This window comes from Oncorhynchus mykiss, chromosome 3 (genome assembly GCF_057628025.1).
Source record: "Oncorhynchus mykiss isolate SJ-2025 chromosome 3, ASM5762802v1, whole genome shotgun sequence".
In the NCBI taxonomy this organism is placed as follows: domain Eukaryota; kingdom Metazoa; phylum Chordata; class Actinopteri; order Salmoniformes; family Salmonidae; genus Oncorhynchus; species Oncorhynchus mykiss.
In genome coordinates, this window is record NC_143024.1 from 34,755,345 (window position 1) to 34,774,034 (window position 18,690).

Consider the following 18,690-nt stretch of genomic DNA (forward strand, 5'->3'; position numbering starts at 1 on the left):
GTTCATTTTGCTGCGTATGGAAAGATGTAGTATTGTGTATGTACTGTATATGACCAGTGGGGAGGTGTACAGTACAGAGCCCTACAGTGTGTGTTTTCATAGTAAAAGCTGATGTTAATCAGAGCTGTTATGAAGAGCGAGTAATTCGGGCAGAATAATTAAAGGAAACTGTGGTCTAGTTAAAGTAACCTTTATTTAGTGTCATTACCACATGACTAAGTAGTGATGCTAAATTGGCTGTAACAGCTGTGACTGAGGCACTTTAGTGAGGTGGGTAACATTTTCCTGGTTATGATGAATAGCTTAATGTACACACCCAGCTTGAGGAGGATGCTGCATAGGATTGTTAAAATGATGGCTAGACAGGAAGTGATGTAACCTGGTGTCTATATTCCTCGAGCCACTGAGATATAAACAAGAGTAAGGAACTGGCACCGTCCCTCCAGGACACCAACCCCTTTTCAGCAGCAAAGAGAAGTTCAGCCTGAGTTCATTCTCTGCTCTTCTCCTAGTGCTTTAATGAGTTTCAAAGCCCTGCCTGCTTGCCTCTATTATCGAGTTGTCTCCCTGTACTTGTCAGCTAAATTAGCTGCTAGCAAGGTTCTTTTTTTGCCGTACCCACACAGGTTCATTTGAATATGGAGACGACCCCGGAGGTCTGTTTAAAATAAGCTAAGCAGGAAATAACACTGGGAAAACAAACAGCGAGGTCTAAAAGCTGGGTCTAAATAACGTGTGTTTGTGTAGGTTGAAGCATTCTGACACTGTAGGGAGGTAGGCGTTCTCCCTTGATGGAAACACAGTGTCGAACTGCAGCTAAATGATCGCTGGAAATGTTCATAACAGCGAGGTCTCAAAAGGGGTGCTTGTACTTGTATTTTGGTCAGTCAGTCTTTATATAATACATTGTTTCTATCCGTAGCTGGATGAATCATGTCACCTTGTATTTGCGTCTGTGTAGGCCTTACATAAAATAAAAACTAAAGCTGTTGGGATGCAATTCTAGAGGGCTGCAGAATTGCTATTACAGGCTTGCGGTAAATTGTTTTTGTTTATTGTGCCAAAGATGTTTCAAACCTGTCTCAAGGCCAACCTTAAACTTACATCAGCGCTATCTAGGCTCTTGTCAAATTAACCTCAGTTTATAGAAGTACATTATGAGTTGTATTGGTGCTGAGCTAGAACAAAAGCCTGCACCCACAGCTGCCCTCCAGGACCAGAGTTTCTTGACCCCTATTCTACCTACAGTGTTTGGGTGCATCAGAGAGAGAGGCCTTCCTGGAACTGCCAAGCTGTTACTTCCAGAACAGTTCCTCTCTCGCCTTATCAGCCAGGTCCCCCGTGCTTTTGATTGAACCGGCAGCCAGGCGACACTAGCCCATGCTGAAATAGATTGCGTTGCCCAAGTTTCTATTACGGTTTCCCCTTGTCCGCACTCCGGCTGCTGGTTATTTATTTGTTACAGGCTTTTCTCATTTGAGCCTGGGTGGCTCATCATTGCAGCCGGAGACTCTGTCGGCCTGAATGGAACCCATCACTACACAGGATTTATGGACTCCTGACAAGGCGCCAGAGGAGCGCAGCAAGGAGAGCCTGGGCTAAAAGAAATAGCATCAACGAACAGTCTTCCCATCCTGCTGAATGTTAGGAGCTCCGGTTGGTTTCCTATTGGGAGTAATCTGGGAATGACATTTAGGAAGCAGCGCTCTAGACAGCGTGAGAAGAGAAGACGTGCTTGGTCGTGTGTGATTATGAAAGTGTGTCCCGCTGGAGAGGGGAGAGTAAGCTACCCTAGAATATGGACAAATTAAGAGATGAGGAGACAAGCAGGAGTCTTGTTTGGACATTGATTTGAAGAGTTAATTGAAGGGTTAATTGGAGCCAATGCAGTATCTGTTTAAGTGATTAAGCCTCTCTAACTCATGGTTGCTTCATTAAGTGAGTGGATATATGGTTAAACGTTCGGTGTCCTACACAGAGTGTTAGAGTGTTAGTGATCAGCATGGTTAGCAGTGTGCAGTGAAGCTTCAGGGCCCATCAATGCAATCCAGTGCAGGTCAAAGTTCAGCAGACACAGACACCCCACCCCCTTACCCTCCATCTCCACACTGATTGGTTCCGAGTCAGGTGACCCCTGGTCCCCAACTGGGACTGGAGGACCGCCATCTGGACCTGTACCTCTTTCAGAGTCACCTGCCACCTTTGGGAATGGGGCCACCTGATTGGTTGTGCTGGCAGTTGTTGTGGGTGTGGTCTTCCCTGTTGTTGTGCAGGTGGGGGAGGGGTAACAAAGTAACCCGTTAGTGAAATGGAAATGCAGCACACAAAAACACCTAAATATAAAATGTTGTTTTATGACAAGGGAAGGATTCTTAGTGCCTTGGAGAAAAAAAATAAATCCAGCATGAAAAAAAGATTACTGTCATAAATACTGTGAAGCTGATGATGACAATGAGGACATTAACATAGAGTGCTTTAAAGAGAATTGAATCCATGAGTGCAATAAATAAAGTAGGTAGCCTATTCATTACACGTAAAGCACTCCTCCATAGGTGCAACATGATTCAGTGCTTTAGAACCAACGTTTTCCCCCACTGTTTAATGCCCTTAATAGATAAAACATTCAGGTGTTGCAGCAATTACGAGTCATTGGAGAAATACACTCAGGGGCAAATGGTCATGAATTGGCTGCAGTGCCGGCCTTAAGATTTCCAAACCTGCTGCCTTTGTTACCGAACCAGTGAGAAATCTCTTGACCCGGCACTGCAGCACATTCTACACAGCAAAACCGTGTTGTTGTGGACGCTACCAGCTGGTGCATGAATGACTCTTCCAGCACATACAAACTCTGATATGCAGTTACCTTTCACAGCCGATTTTCTTTACTGAGTAGTTTGACAGATGAGTTGAAATGGATACCAGTAGCTGAGGTAATGGTAGGTAATGACTTACAGCAACTTCCGGTTCTCTGCTTCACTAAACTGTTTTACAGGTAGTTACCGTCTAACCTACATAGGGAATGGTCTATGGAAAATGTGACAGTGTTAACGGAAAATGTGACAATGTCAACATATCCAATTAGGATCTATACTGGTACTGTGGGGTTATGTGGGGTCTGAGTCTGTGGATCCAATACGGGTCTGTACTGTGAGAGACCTGGCAGAAGAAAGCACTGTCATCGTCACAACACCCATCATGAGTGTCTTCCTAATTCTCTGACAGTGGATGTCCTTGAGGCCTTGTGTGCAGCACGCCGCTATTGACGTGGACGTTTCGCTAATACGCCGGCCATAATGTTAGCATACTGGAGGGTGCCAGCCCAGATTGAAAGCGAAAGGCCCGCTCTCGATGCCAGTTGATAGTTTTCACTCTGAATAAGATGCCCTGTCAGAGCACCATCTGCGCCAGGCAAATTAAAACAGCACACCGGGGGAGTTCAGCCTTGGCATGCCAGACAACAGCTCCAAGGGCTGCATTATTAGTTCAATTTATCAACATTGTGTGTGTGCATTGTTTTCTCCTTTACAGAGAGAAAAGCACAATATGCAGTGGGGAATGGTTTGATTGTCCACACTGCTGGGTGTTTGTCTCTCGCTGCTTTCTCTATGGGATGGGATTGTTCCATTCACGGGGAATAGTAAGAAAGGACTTAGGAACCAATGCACATCAGCGAGAATGGTATTGTTCAACACTATGGGGTGTTCTATTGTGGGGAAACCTTGATCTTCAGCTTGGACTCAAAGGTTTTTGTCATTCTGCAGGTCTGAGTCTGAAGTATGACAGTGTGTGAAGTACTTCAAACAGAGTACAGAGGCATGGATGGAGTAATCGCCTGGTGGAATTAGCCAGTGGGGTTGCTCATCTAGTCCCACTGAGCAGCACTACTTCCTTCAGCAGAGAGGATACGGAGAACAAAGGCATTGTGGGAATGTGGAGGTCTGAGGCTAAGCTGCAGTGCAGACAGTATTGCTTCTGTTCTGAAGTAGATGAAAAGGCTGGACTGGACACTGGATGGATGGTATTGTTGAGATATAATGGCCAGCAACTCTCACTAAGATGGTCTCAACGCTGTGTTTATCACTTCTAGGGATAAGCAGCCACCATCAGTACCCATGGATAATTTGTAAGGTGACAAAGGGATATAGAGTTGAAGTCAGAAGTTTACATACACTTAGGTTGGAGTCATTAAAACTCGTTTTTCAATCACTCCACAAATTTCTTGTAAACAAACTCTAGTTTTGGCAAGTCAGTTAGGACATCTACTTTGTGCATGACAAGTCATTTTTCGAACAATTGTTTACAGACAGATTATTTCACTTATAATTCACTGCATCACAATTCTGGTTCATTCTTGGGAGCAATTTCCAAATGCCTGAAGGTACAACGTTCATCTGTACAAACAATAGTACGCAAGTATAAAAACCATGGGGCCACGCAGCCGTCATACCGCTCTAGAAGGAGACGCGTTCTGTCTCCTAGAGATGATGGTGCGAAAAGTGAAAATCAATCCCAGAACAACAGTACAGGACCTTGTGAAGATGGAGGAAATGGGTACAAAAGTATCTATATCCACAGTAAAACGAGTCCTATATCGACATAACCTGAAAGGCCGCTCAGTAAGGATGAAGCCACTGCTCCAAAACCGCCATAAAAAAGCAAGACTACGGTTTGCAACTGCACATGGGGATAAAGACTATTGTACTTTTTGGGGAAATGTCCCCTGGTCTGATGAAACAACAATAGAACTGCTTGGCCATAATGACCATCGTTATGTTTGGAGGAAAAAGGGGGAGCCTTGCAAACTGAAGAACACTATCCCAACCGTGAAGCACGGGGTGGCAGTATCATATTGTGGGGGTGCTTTGCTGCAGGAGGGACTGGTGCACTTCACAAAATAGAGGAAGGAACATTATGTGAATATATTGAAGCAACATCTCAAGACATCAGTCAGGAAGTTAAAGCCTGGTCGCAAATGGGTCTTCCAAATGGACAATGACCCTAAGCATACTTCCAAAGTTTAAGCAAAATGGCTTAAGGACAACACAGTCAAGGTATTGGAGTGGCCATCACAAAGCCTTGACCTCAATCCTATAAAAACTTTGTGGGCAGAACTGAAAAAGCATTTGCGAGCAAGGAGGCCTACAAACCTGACTCAGTTACACCAACTCTGTCAGGAGAAATGGATCAAAATTCACCCAACTTATTTTGGGAAGCTTGTGGAAGGCAACCAGAAACATTTAACCCAAGTTCAACAATTTAATGGCAATGCTACCAAATATTAATTGAGTGTATGTAAACTTCTGACCCACTGGGAATGTGATGAAAGAATTAAAAGCTGAAATAAAACACTACTATTATTCTGACATTTCATTTTCTTAAAATAAAGTGGTGATCCTAACTGACCCAAGACAGGATTTTTTTACTAGGATTAAATGTCATGAATTGTGGGAAAACAGAGTTTAAATGCGTTTGGCTAAGGTGTATGTAAACTTCCAACTTCAACTGTATCTATTTTTTTTTTCTACCAGCAACTACTTTTAGGGAAAATTGTGGATTCCCATTGAATTAGACTGATAAGTAAGTTTGAGAGGAGTGAGCCTGAATGAGTTCACCAATTGTATCACTACCTACCTCACTAGTTAACTAACTAGTCGGCTAACTCGGCTAACCGAAAACCATTGAGCTACATCAATAAGAGCAGTAAACAATTCTGCTCTCTGACAGAAAACAATCATTAAGTCATGGCCCATGGATGTCATTATCATAATTTGAAGGTAATTCAACAGTAATTGTTTATTAATGCTACGTTAGAATACATCTCAGCTGAGAGCGCTAGCAATGTGCTTTAGCGCCTGCTGCCAGCCACTGAGCTCTGTAGCCACCCTGCTCTATGGGCAGGCAGTGGGGAGTAATGGAGTCTTACAGGGATGATGATTATCCTTAATAAAGGGAAGTAGGCAGCTTGGCCACTGGCGCTGCTAGCCTGTTAAACATCCATGCTGGTGCTGCTGCCACGACTAGCTTTGGACAATAGCTCCAATGTTAAAGATAGCTGTTCGTGTGAGAGAGGTGGTGTTGCTGTTCTCTGCAACAAACGTTCCTGAACTTCTCATGTTGCATAACAACTTCAAAAAAGGGGAATAGAGATGTTGCTTACCAGGCTTTGCTAGCGTTAGCCTGTTTGCTAACAACCTCAGACAGTTCGACAAGCTTTAAAAATAGAGGATAAAGAAATGTCAACTGACCATATGCTGAATCAGCAAGAGTGTTTTGCTTGCGTGTGGTCGCCAGGACGTCTAGAGAAGACAAGGGAAAGCAACAGACATATTGACAGAACAGTACATTGTGTAGGTCTGAGTCGTGGTTAAACACTCAAACTGTGCTTAGTTAAATGTATAATTGACTGCTTGTTTAACGTGCACATCTGCAAGGGAAAATTGAGAGCAAAATTCCCACTAGGGTACTCTCTTCAGCTAGGAAATGACAGGCTACTTGTATTGAGTTGCTGATTAATTTCATTGTAATATCATGCCCCAGGTATGGCAATCACTTTTTCTGTATCATTTTGGACAATTAAACGCACTTGATAAGCTTCGCTTGTTATGAAAGAGCTTTTATGATGGCTCTGTGCCAGTAGTGGAGAGCCATTAAGAACAGATGATTGGTCCACCTTACCGTGGCAGCTATCTGGGTAGTGAGGGTAGCCGTTCTCCACATCCTGCTCAAATCCGCCCCTGAGGAAAAACAAAACAGAAGAGGACAAAACGGCCTGTCAGCGTGTATGTGTCATTCCTCTTTCACCATTTTAAACACAACCTCCGCCTTCATTAATTGGGTACATTGTCAAGCTTTCCAAAATGGTTCTGTTGATGACAAAGACTTAAATAAATGGTGCTGCAAAAGAAAACCATTTAATTGGTTTTGTCTCTGCAAGGTCAGGCTGACTGTTTTGTTAATTCACCTGAGTCCAAATTCAAATGGATGTGTCGAGGTGCTATCATCTAGCTAGAATAATGTTTCACCACCAGTTGCATCCATGATGATTCTCTAGTTCTCCACTTTTTCCTCTTATACAGCAAAATAAACACTGCAGTATTTATTTCCATTTGGTTGTGCTCCAGTGCATTGGACACTTTCTTGGACATCTTTCTTCTATGAATCAAAGGCTTATACACATTCAGAAATCATACATTCCCCCTGGTGAGTAATGTGACTGCGTTGATGCACAATGGAGTGAGTGGCCCCTTAGTCAAGCAGAACATAACATCAATGACACTGAATTTTCTACAATGCAGTATCGACTGAGCAGGCAATCAAAGAAAATAACATATAAATAATCATGAACATTCACACATATGAAAACACACACACACAAACACACAGGCAATCAAACACACACATCTACACACATACTTTCCAGACGCGGCCAAAAACAAATTACATCTAAATGAAATGCAGGCCTAGATGAGTGAATACAGACCCAGTGAGCAAATCAAGAGTGAAAAAATAAAACATGGAATTCAGAGGGGAGAAATAATAAACTCAGAGAAATAATAACTTCACTTATCTTTCTATGCTCAGCAGTTGGCCCACTGACAGCCGATAGCATTAGTTGTATTACCACAGCAGAGTGGGTTTGTTTGTGAGTGAATAGGTCGGCCTGGGGGATTTTGCGTGATTGTGTGTCCGTGTGTGTGGACCACAACTAGTTACCAGTATTACCATATGCCTCCATTCCCTTTCTGTCTGTTTTATTAATGTATTTCTTTCTTCTGAGAGAGTGTGAGAGAAAGAGCCATGGAGAGAGACCTAGACTGGCCTTTTTGGCACGCCATGTCCCCAGGCGTTGACAGTGATGGGAGAAAGACAGGAAACCATGGAAACGGTTCACCTCTGGCTCAACCCCCCCCCCCCCACCCCCAAAAAAAACAGCCAGAAGAATTTATGCCACCTCTGGAGTGAGAGAGTAAGGGAGGAGAGAGAAGGGGGGGATGTGTCCCCTGTTGCTCTCCGGTCCAGCCCCATTACATCCTTTATGAGCTGTTGCATCTGTTCTGGAGGCATGGCCATGCTTGGGTTCTGACTATTTCACACCATATCAACTCTCTCTGACGTGGACAGAGCAGGCACAGCGTAATAGCTCTACTGACTGCATGTATAATATTTGCCAATCTCTTCGGTTCCACTCCATTGGCTTGCTGCATGGCACTGTCCCGCTGGTTAAAAACGTGATAAATCAAGCCTCAGTCCAATTCTGATTACCTGCCCAGCACGTACACACCGCCGCACACACACATACACACTTTTGGAATCTTCCATTAACCTCTGGCTGTGAAGCTATGGCAAATAAAACCCATGGGTGGCCAATCACAGGATATGCAATAAGTCAATCCCCAGCAGAATAATCCATTTGAAGCAGTCCATATGACTATTAGGATAGTGGCAGCTGCCTTTACTGTGATGCCTGTCCACCCATCCACACTAAGTTTACAGCCCATGTTTGCAGAGGTGAATACCTACAGCAGGTGATTTAAAGCCATACTGAAAATCAGAGGAACAGTGACAGCCCAGTCCCTGAGTGTCAGGAGGCAACATAGGAGGTGAAATGGTGTTTTCTACTGCTTCTCCTCCTCTACCTCTCTCCTTCCCTCCCTCATTCCCTCCGTTCGGAAGACAGTGAGGTACACACAACATGATTGAAATCCAGCCAGCTGAGCATTACTTTCGATTCCATGCTACAGTGCAGAAAGAGAAAGACAGTGGGTCAGGAGGGAGTCTCAGACAGAGGAATTGATTGGCTTTTTGTTTGCACACACACACCCTGCTTGGCGCTGACACTGAGCCAGTCGATAGCGCTAAGTGTCAAATGGCCTTCCAGTTCATCAGAATGGATCAGTAAATTACATTGAGGTCATTTTGATCGACGCCTTTCAGCCCCACCCCAGAGTGACGCATGACCCCTCCAAGCGGGTATTTGGGGTTTCATTTCCGAGTGATTGCAGACAGGTATGTCCGCCACATAGAAATAAACAAGATGGATGCTCGTCCTATATGTGAAATGGAGCCGACAGACCAATGTTTTTACTGTATTTTAGAGGCCGTATTCATCACGTTGACAATCTGGGCAAGTCAAACTCCAGATTAGGTATCGATTATTGAAAGCATACATATGCAGAGTACTATGAAGCTACTGCTACTTCATTCATTTACTGTATGTTTCATGCAAGGTCATGTCTATGGCCATTTGATGTTGATAAATTGTCAGTAAAATTAAATTTTTCTGATCGAAGACTCAACAGTAATATTTGACACATAGTAGTCAACAAAACCAGGACCAAGGAGTAGGGGCTAGGGATGGGTTTGGTACTTGGTCTCTAAACCTAATCTCTTATGATTGGCTGCGTGGTGGGGTGGTGCTTATGCAGCGTCTGTGACTTACCTGAATCCGGGCACCACCGTAGCACAGCTCCCCGTCCTCTGCCACACGCAGTAAGGGTCCCTCGAGGACAGACAGCTCCTGCAAGACAGACAGACAGTCAGAGTTCGGTGTGTGAACACTATCAAAAAGTAATAGAGACCAAATACATATTTTAATGAAGACTCTTTGGTGAGGCATGACCTGAAGTGATATGTGATATCTATTCACCTATCAACACCCCCATATTCTGGAGTGTCTCATTAACATCACAGGCCACAGTCACACCAGACGAAGTTAAACAGATCAGGCCAGGGTGTCATTTTACCTCACAGAAAAAACCTGCCATTTCATTTTTTCAACTGCAGAGCGAGCCTAGCTTGTAACTCTCCTATCTAGGAGCTCAGAAAGAGGCAGAGATGAATATGAGAGATGGTCAACGTAGTGTGACTGGCTGTCGGTCTGTGAGGCTGCAGACAGCAGTGTTTGGTGAGACCCCCCTGGGTGTCTGGAGCCCCCTGGGTGTCTGGAGCCCCCTGGGTGTCTGGAGCCCCCTGGGTGTCTGGAGCCCCCTGGGTGTCTGGTAGCCAGAGGCAGTCTTGGACAAGGACTCAGTGACACAGCCCAACTAACAGGCCAGTATGTAGAAGAGATGTAGGGAGCCAGAGAGGAGGACTGAGAGTTAGGTCAGTCATGCTCAACATGGTTTACAATTCAGAGGGCCGTGTAGACTGGGAGGGTGGAGGGGTCCCCACCAGACCAGCATTGACAACATGTCAGAGTTAAAGGTAATGACCCCTATCTCTAGGGGTGACTTGAAGCATTCCTGCCGGCTCCTTTTCTCTGTGCCTGTCAGGACATGATGAAGACACAGGTGTTCCTCTCACCTATGGGACCACTAGAGCTGTGTATATATCTATAGCTCTGTATGGAACCACTCATTAGAAACTGTCTGTCTGGAAGAAAGTCCACCATGTCTAGTCTCTCCTCTCTCTGTGGTGTAAATTCATGGTGTCTCCTCCCTACCTGTGGCTTGTCAGTTTTGCTGATTTTCTGTTCTTTACTGAGAATATCACCCCTGGTATGTGGGGTTACAGCTGACCTATTCTGGGGGTTCTCATTAATCCAGCACTGTGATGCAAAACAGGTGCAAATGTGACAACTTTTTGTAACTTTTGTGCTTAAATAACTAAAAGGGGGGAAATCAAAATGTTCTGAACATTGTGTGGGTCAGAGGGTTGAGAATGTCACAACTTTTGATATCTCTCTTTGCCATCTTTTTCACTAAATCTCTTTTCTCTATATATTTCATTCAACGTGTTTCTGCTGTCTGAACCATATCCATTGCTGAAACCTAATAGAAACAGCAGCTGCAGCGAGAGCGAGAGATAGAAAAAACGTTTTGCTTTGTGCAAGATAGAGGCTACAGTAAGGTGGAGAGACAGACCAAACCAACCAAACCTAATTTGGAGGCAGACAGATGGAGAGTGTGGAGAGGAGGATATGGGCCTGAAACCTGACCCCTGCAAAGCATCATGGGGCTTAAGGGGCCCCTAATCCCTGGTTGATGTGCACTGGGCTGTTTCAGAGGGATCCAGCAATGGAGGGGCTTTAAGCCCTCTAAAGTGAGCAGGCCCTATCGTTCTTGGCCTGTCGCCAATCAGCTGGTTCCAATTTGTGCGTAAATGCTGCTGAGCACTTCTCTAAGGCTCGCAATGAGGGTTTAGCATGCTATGGGGGATACGCATCCCCATTCAATTTTAATACAAATGTTTTTCTTGGGGGGTTGGGTAGAGGCGGGGGGGAACATTCCTCCACAACCCCAAAATAGGACACAAGATTGTCGAGTACACTAGATCAGACAAAAACATCCCATACAAAACAAATCACCTCCAGTAGTTGCTCTGACTGCAAGGAAGTCCTTTTCACTGCCCTCATAACAACGTCGGCTTCTAAACTATTGGTGATTCATATTTTGAATATAGGTCTGTTGCATACAGCATATTTACAATTTGGCATAAACGATACCACCCTGCTGCTGATTGATTGTAAGTCACACACACATGTGTAACTTCACATCACCATAGTAGCACTGGGGGAAGGAAGCCTCTGTAGCAGCAAACACATGAAAAACTGAATTCCACTGCATTATATTAACACACACTTGGCAACTGTTAACAGTGCAGTACTAGCTCTATATAATAGACCGGGTATCACTCACTCCTTGCAGGAGCCATAGTCGTTGCAGCGGCTCAGAGGTACTCGGATCACACAGCTGGAGAAGGCCACAAACAGGGCGTGATGTTCCCTGTCCAGCTCCAATCCCAGAACCCGTCTGTCCTCTCCGCGGATGTTACATCTAGGAAAGGGGAAACAACAAACACGACTCTTATTTCTGCTGATGGATGGTGACAACAGCAGCATCCTGGGAGACTATGCAAACGAGAGAGGAGTTGAAAAGCTGTTCAGGACACGTACTAACAGCCCCACAACACATATCTCCATCTTATTACAGTGGAGTCGGCTTGAAAGCATCACATACAATAATCATCCTCTTACAGTGGGCAAAAAAAGAGGGACTTTTGTTTGTTGCTGAACCAGTACAAGGGAATGTTATGAGAGGAGTGCACTGTATTATAAAACAAATAGTTTGTATCATATATCTGAAAGAGAATGGAGAAAGGGAGGCTGACTTGGTGGGGTTGTAGACATCGATGTCCTCCAGTAGCTGTGTGCTGAAGGAGGCGTTGAGATGGGTGCTGGCCAGGATCTTTAGTACCCTGCCGTCCTCGCTCCCCAGGAACAGCACCGTGTGGTTCTTATAGGGCCCAGCTGACGTATCCACTGCTAGCTGGGTTAACTTGAACCTGGGTGGACACAACAACAGGGTTGTGGTTCAGGGTTAACATGATGATACCTCCGAAGAGGCAAAGCATCTGCAATTAAAGATGTGAATTATTGTCGGAGTGTGTCCATGCACTGCAACCTGACACCACTGTGTAAGATTATGCAGGACACTATTGTACGTAAAAACCATCCTACTGCTCTCAACTTTCCTTCAGTCCCACACAAGTTGACGACATGTTTACTCAGAACGTCACACTAACTGGCACTACGCTAGTTAAATGACTCAACAAAGTGATGCATTCATCTTTGAAGTTCCGTTGTTCAACTCGTCTCGGGAGAGTTCTGAAGCAGATGTGACGTTAGGAGGCAGAATTGAGACAGACAGCGTGCCCTCCCTCCGCTGTGTGAAGACGCCTGGTTGTCTGTCAGACTGGCTCGGCTTCACCATGTAAGTCACGGCAGGGGATCGAGCTAGGGGGCTGTCTGACAGCCCTCTGACACCCACTCTACATTCAGCACCACTACATGTCTGGGCTTCTAATGAGCCACTGGAGCTATTTCCTGTGTTAGTCTGGTAGACCACAGCCGGATGTTGTTTTTAATTGATGCGCTTTTCAGCTTTTCACAGACCCCCTTCTGGTTGGATCTATAATTTGGGGAGGCCCTATCCTGCTTGTGTCGATCTTTGATGTGGTGTTTTGGAAGACCCCATCCTGACTGCGTCTAACTTTAATATTTAAAAGGGATTTTCATGTTGATACAAGGGACCAACTGTTATCTATTTCACCAAGGAGATCGATTAAATAGTTTTCTACCCATCAATTTTCCCTTTTATCTTTTCATCCCTCCATCCACCCTGCTGCTGTAGCTACCTGCTGGTTGTGCGTGTGAAGTAGGGCCGGTGGTTGACGGAGGGAACCGCCTCGTCCATCAGGGGGTGGTTCTTGATGAAGGTCAGGGTGTCGTCGGGGAAGGTCGTGGACGACTTGTAGGCAGCAGCAGAGCCGTCGCCGGCACAGCAGCCTGGTCTGTGAGACAGAGAGGAGGAGAAGAAGCTTGTCAGTGGAGTTTCAAAGTCAGTGGGCTAGATTTACTAAGCATTCACGCCGAGGGAATATGATATTTTAGATGCAAACTTTTGTTGACAGTGTTTACACTGGAATAAAGTAAATATGTCTGGACTGAGGCTGTCAAAGCTTACCTGGGTTTGGGTACCTGCTCCTCAGGCACGGGCGTCCAGGTTGACTCACTGTTTCTCTGCTCCTTGAACTTCCCATTGAAGGCCTTCTCAATGTCATCCATGTAGAATGCACATACTGCTGAGCCTGTGATACTGATGAGGAAAACAACAGAGACATTTGTCATGGGAAAGGCCCATATTAACCCAGGTTATAATGGATTGTATAGCTATAAAAGCATTCAAGACTGCTGCACAGGGTTGTAAAGGACATTAAACAACAATCTTATAAAATAGGCTTTTAAAAATGTACAATATCAAGGGTATGATATTGCAAATGTGAACATGATCTTTTTTTCTTTCTATTTTCTAGAAGAAGAGGTACAGTAAAACCTCATTATACTCATTGTATGAGTATGTACTGTATATCTGTATGGCCGTCTGTAATGTTGCTGCCTGGTACTGTGATTGACCTGTTGGCCTGTGTAGTGAAGACCCCCAGCACGGCTGGTCTGTGATTGATCTGCAGCACGTTGGTCAGCGACTGCAGAACGTCAAAGTAGAAGAAGGAATCGCCCGGCACCGAGCAGTTGAGCCGCGCTTTGAGGAACGACGTCCAGTAACGCTCTAGAACCCTGGGAGAACCTCCGTTGTCGTTCTTACATACACGAGCCACTCTGGAGAACACAACCTGAGGGGGAAAGAGAGAATGGAGAAAGGTTAGATTTGATAGGATTTTTCAACAAATGTTCATTCCTTTTGTGTCCATTCAGTAACATAACACAGTGACATGACATTACACTGTTTCACATGACATTACATTGCAGCCTATTTAATACAACATTATTGTTCATATGTTACAGTGAACAACAGAAGTTTTGTCTTCTCAACACCCCCAGACAGCAGAGGTTCTCCCAGGGTTCTATAGTGTTACTGGACGTCATTGCTAAAAATGAAATTGATTGGACATGATTTGGAAAGGCAAACACCTGTCTAGAAAAGGTCCACAGTTGACAGTGGATGTCAGAGCAAAAACCAAGCCATGAGGTCGAAGGAATTGTCCGTAGGCAGGATTGTGTCTATGCACAGATCTGGTGACCGGTACCAAAACCTTTCTGCAGTATTGAAGGTCAAGAAGACAGTGAGCAATCGGGGAGAAGGGCCTTGGTCAGGGAGGTGACCAAGAACCCGATAGATGGTCACTCTGAGAGCTCCAGATGTTCTCTGTAGAAATCTCTGTAGCACTCCATCAATCAGGCCTTTCTGGTAGAGTGGCCAGACGGAAGCAACTCCTTAGTAAAAGGAACATGATAGCCCGCTTGGAGTTTTCTAAAGGGCACCTAAAGGACTCTCAGACCATGAGTAACAAGATTCTCTGGTCTGACGAAACCAAGATTGAACTCCTTGGCCTGAATGCCAAGCGTCACGTCTGGAGGAAACCCGGCACCGCTCATCACCTGGCCAATACCATCCCTACGGTGAAGCATGGTGGAGGCAGCATCATGCTGTGGAGATGTTCTTCAGCGGCAGGGACTGGGAGACTAGTCAGGATCGAGAGAAAGATGAACGGAGCAAAGTACATCTCTGGAGAGATCTGAAAATAGCTGTGCAGCGATGCTCCCCATCCAACCTGACAGAGCTTGAGAGGATCTGCAGAGAAGAATGGGAGAAACTCCCCAAATACAGGTGTGCCAAGCTTGTAGCGTCATACCCAAGAAGAGTCAAGGCTGTAATCACTGCTAAAGGGTGCTTCAACAAAGTACTGAGTAAAGGGTCTGAATATTTATGCAAATAAGGTATTTCATTTTTATTGTATTTTTTTGTACATTATCAAAAATATCAAAAAACCTGTTTTTGCTTCGTCATTATGGCGTATTGTGTGTAGATTATTTTTTACTGGTACAGGGTGATCTTCAGATGAGTCTTGAGGCTTGTCGGCGTCCTGGAGCAAAACAACGAACATGTACGTATTTGTCAGTCATATTAGTGTGTAAACGAAACTGTTCGGACGTTACAGACAGAAGTTGGCAGGTCGGCAAAACAGAGAACACTATTGTGTTCGTGAGAGTCTCATCTTTCCATAATAGTTTGTCGGACGCTACAGATGTTTTTGTGAGAAGAGTCTGACAAACACCACTCGAGCTCTGCCACCTTTCACCGCAGATGTGAAAGTGTGACATCAGCGGATGCGGTCGATTGAGACGCATCCAATGCAAAAAAACATACAGCGGGGAGAACTAGTATTTGATACACTGCCGATTTTGCAGGTTTTCCTACTTACAAAGCATGTAGAGGTCTGTAATTTTTTTAAATAATCGGTACACTTCAACTGTGAGAGACGGAATCTAAAACAAAAATCCAGAAAATCACCTTGTATGATTTTTAAGTATTAATTTGCATTTTATTGCATGACATAAGTATTTGATCACCTACCAACCAGTATGAATTCCGGCTCTCACAGACCTGTTAGTTTTTCTTTAAGAAGCCCTCCTGTTCTCCACTCATTACCTGTATTAACTGCACTTGTTTGAACTCGTTACCTGTATAAAAGACACCTTTCCACACACTCAATCAAATAGACTCCAACCTCTACACAATTGCCAAGACCAGAGAGTTGTGTAAGGATATCAGGGATAGGACCTGCACAAGGCTGGGATGGGCTACAGGACAATAGGCAAGCAGCTTGGTGGAGAAGGCAACAACTGTTGGCGCAATTATTCGAAAATGGAAGAAGTTCAAGATGACGGTCAATCACCCTCGGTCTGGGGCTCCATGCAAGATCTCACCTAGAGGGGCATCAATGATCATGAGGAAGGTGAGGGATCAGCCCAGAACTACACGGCAGGACCTGGTCAATGACCTGAAGAGAGCTGGGACCACAGTCTCAAAGAAAACCATTAGTAACACACTATGCCGTCATGGATTAAAATCCTGCAGCGCACGCAAGGTCCCCCTGCTCAAGCCGGCGCATGTCCAGGCCCGTCTGAAGTTTGCCAATGACCATCTCGATGATCCAGAGGAGGAATGGGAGGAAGTCATGTGGTCTGATGAGACAAAAATAGAGCTTTTTGGTCTAAACCACTCGCCGTGTTTGGAGGAAGAAGGATGAGTACAACCAAAAGAACACCATCCCAACCGTGAAGCATGGAGGTGGAAACATAATTCTTTGGGGATGCTTTTCTGCAAAGGGGACAGGACGACTGCACCGTATTGAGGGGAGGATGGATGGGGCCATGTATCGCGAGATCTTGGCCAACAACCTCCTTCCCTCAGTAAGAGCATTGAAGATGGGTCGTGGCTGGGTCTTCCAGCATGACAACGACCCGAAACACACAGCCAGGGCAACTAAGGAGTGGCTCCGTAAGAAGCATCTCAAGGTCCTGGAGTGGCCTAGCCAGTCTCCAGACCTGAACCCAATAGAAAATCTTTGGAGGGAGCTGAAAGTCCGTATTGCCCATCGACAGCCCCGAAACCTGAAGGATCTGGAGAAGGTCTGTATGGAGGAGTGGGTCAAAATCCCTGCTGCAGTGTGTGCAAACCTGGTCAAGAACTACAGGAAACGTATGATCTCTGTAATTGCAAACAAAGGTTTCTGTACCAAATATGAATTTCTGCTTTTCTGATGTATCAAAAACTTATGTCATGCAATAAAATGCAAATTAATTACTTAAAAATCATACAATGTGATTTTCTGGATTTTTGTTTTAGATTCCGTCTCTCACAGTTGAAGTGTACCTATAATAAAAATTACAGACCTCTACTTGCTTTGTAAGTAGGAAAACCTGCAAAATCGGCAGTGTATCAAATACTTGTTCTCCCAACTGTATCTCTAGCTTAAACTGACTGATTTTGATGGGGATTATTTTTAATGCTAATTAGATTTTCATGGGGTTGCGGAAATTGAATCTAGGGGGTAAAGGGTCTTGCTCAAGGGGCCAACGGTAGGGGAATGTCTTGAGGATGAGAACCCAGCAGCCCTCTAGTTGCCAGATCAATTCTACCCTTTTTTTCAGCGCCTGTCCCGGGAATCGAACCGGCCACCTTTCGGCTACAGGTCATTAGCCGCTGGGCTACCTACCACCCCCTTCTGTAGTATTGAACTACAACTCTCTTACCTTGCCAAGTGTGGTGTACTCCACAGCAATCTCACTGAAGAAGAAGTACACGTAGTTCCCGTACTCAATGGCATGGAGGAAATGAGGCTCTGAGGAGACAAAGGGAGAAATATGAAACAGTAGCACTGACTGTCTTACAAGGTATTCACAACAGTTAAGCATTAGGCAGTCAGTGTTTTGGTAGGAAGCATAACTCATGTGGGTACCACACTTTGATTTAGAATGAATACTGCTCTAATATGTAATGTACTGCATACAAATAGATAATGATTTTTGAGGAAGATTTTGAGTAAGGTTCTAAAGGTAAATTCACAAGTTGAGACCTAAGGCCAAGGCCAGGGGCTCACCTCGTAGCCATTTGGAGTCGTACTTCACGGTACGAAGCACCGGGCTGCTCTCTCCCAGACTACGGTAAATTACTGCATCACTCGCCAGGAAGTCTGTCATGGTGGCCGAGTAGAAATCACCACCTGAGAGGAACAAAATCACTCATTTAAGAAAGGTTTGCTTTTTTCAAATGAACACAATTGCAATGAAGACTAGAAACCCATGCCTCCCAATGTGTATTTTTACTTCATGGCTACACTTGATGTAGGTGCTGTGCTGCTCTCAATGACACTGTGTGAACTATGTCTAAATGTCACTGGCAAATTGGCAAGATTGAGGGCAGGTTTACTGATCAAGTTGCTGCCCATAGCTGACATGTCTCTCTGTCTCTGTCCAGAGCAACTCACCAGCGAAGAGGCCGACGTTGGATTGGCGAGACTCAAAGGGACAGCGGGCCTGACCCACCACCTCCTCACCGTCCTGTTCCAGTGTGGACATCTGGGAGAGAGAGGGACGAAAGAGAAGAGGGGACTCAGAGAGGGAAGGGGGTACTTCATAAAGCTATTTATAGGAGTGTAACAAAAAAAAAATAACTCCAAGGAGCTTATATTGAAAAACCTCAACTAAAATAACTAGGTCAGTGTTTGCAGTTGTTAAGTTTACTGTTTTCCCCTTACTGAAAAATCGATTTCAGTCCAAACTTGAGTATTGTTCTGTTTTATATCAGGTTAGCTTTACTGCTAACTGCCAAGTTATAAAGTCGACCCCTTAAAGTCATTGACAGAATGTGCCTCTAGTCAATCCTGATG

At 44.8% G+C, this 18,690-nt stretch overlaps 1 protein-coding gene across 9 annotated transcripts in view; it reads right to left on the reverse strand.

Annotated features, from left to right (window-relative positions):
• The window catches only part of LOC110514498 (semaphorin-6D), a 155,759-nt gene that overhangs the window by 13,105 nt on the left and 123,964 nt on the right, over window positions 1-18,690 (reverse strand). For 5 of the 9 annotated variants that reach the window (XM_036972455.2, XM_036972463.2, XM_090229025.1 and 2 more), the window contains 12 exons: window positions 18,289-18,379; window positions 17,902-18,024; window positions 17,555-17,643; window positions 13,913-14,130; window positions 13,464-13,595; window positions 13,135-13,290; window positions 12,109-12,282; window positions 11,637-11,774; window positions 9,440-9,517; window positions 6,676-6,734; window positions 6,246-6,296; window positions 2,095-2,259 (listed from right to left, as the gene is read on the reverse strand). In XM_036972455.2, coding sequence (XP_036828350.1) covers window positions 2,095-2,259; window positions 6,246-6,296; window positions 6,676-6,734; window positions 9,440-9,517; window positions 11,637-11,774; window positions 12,109-12,282; window positions 13,135-13,290; window positions 13,464-13,595; window positions 13,913-14,130; window positions 17,555-17,643; window positions 17,902-18,024; window positions 18,289-18,379 — 1,474 coding nt within the window. The remainder of the gene's footprint in view (window positions 1-2,094; window positions 2,260-6,245; window positions 6,297-6,675; window positions 6,735-9,439; window positions 9,518-11,636; window positions 11,775-12,108; window positions 12,283-13,134; window positions 13,291-13,463; window positions 13,596-13,912; window positions 14,131-17,554; window positions 17,644-17,901; window positions 18,025-18,288; window positions 18,380-18,690) is intronic. The other 4 variants (XM_036972497.2, XM_090229027.1, XM_090229026.1 and 1 more) reach the window with 1 other exon arrangement.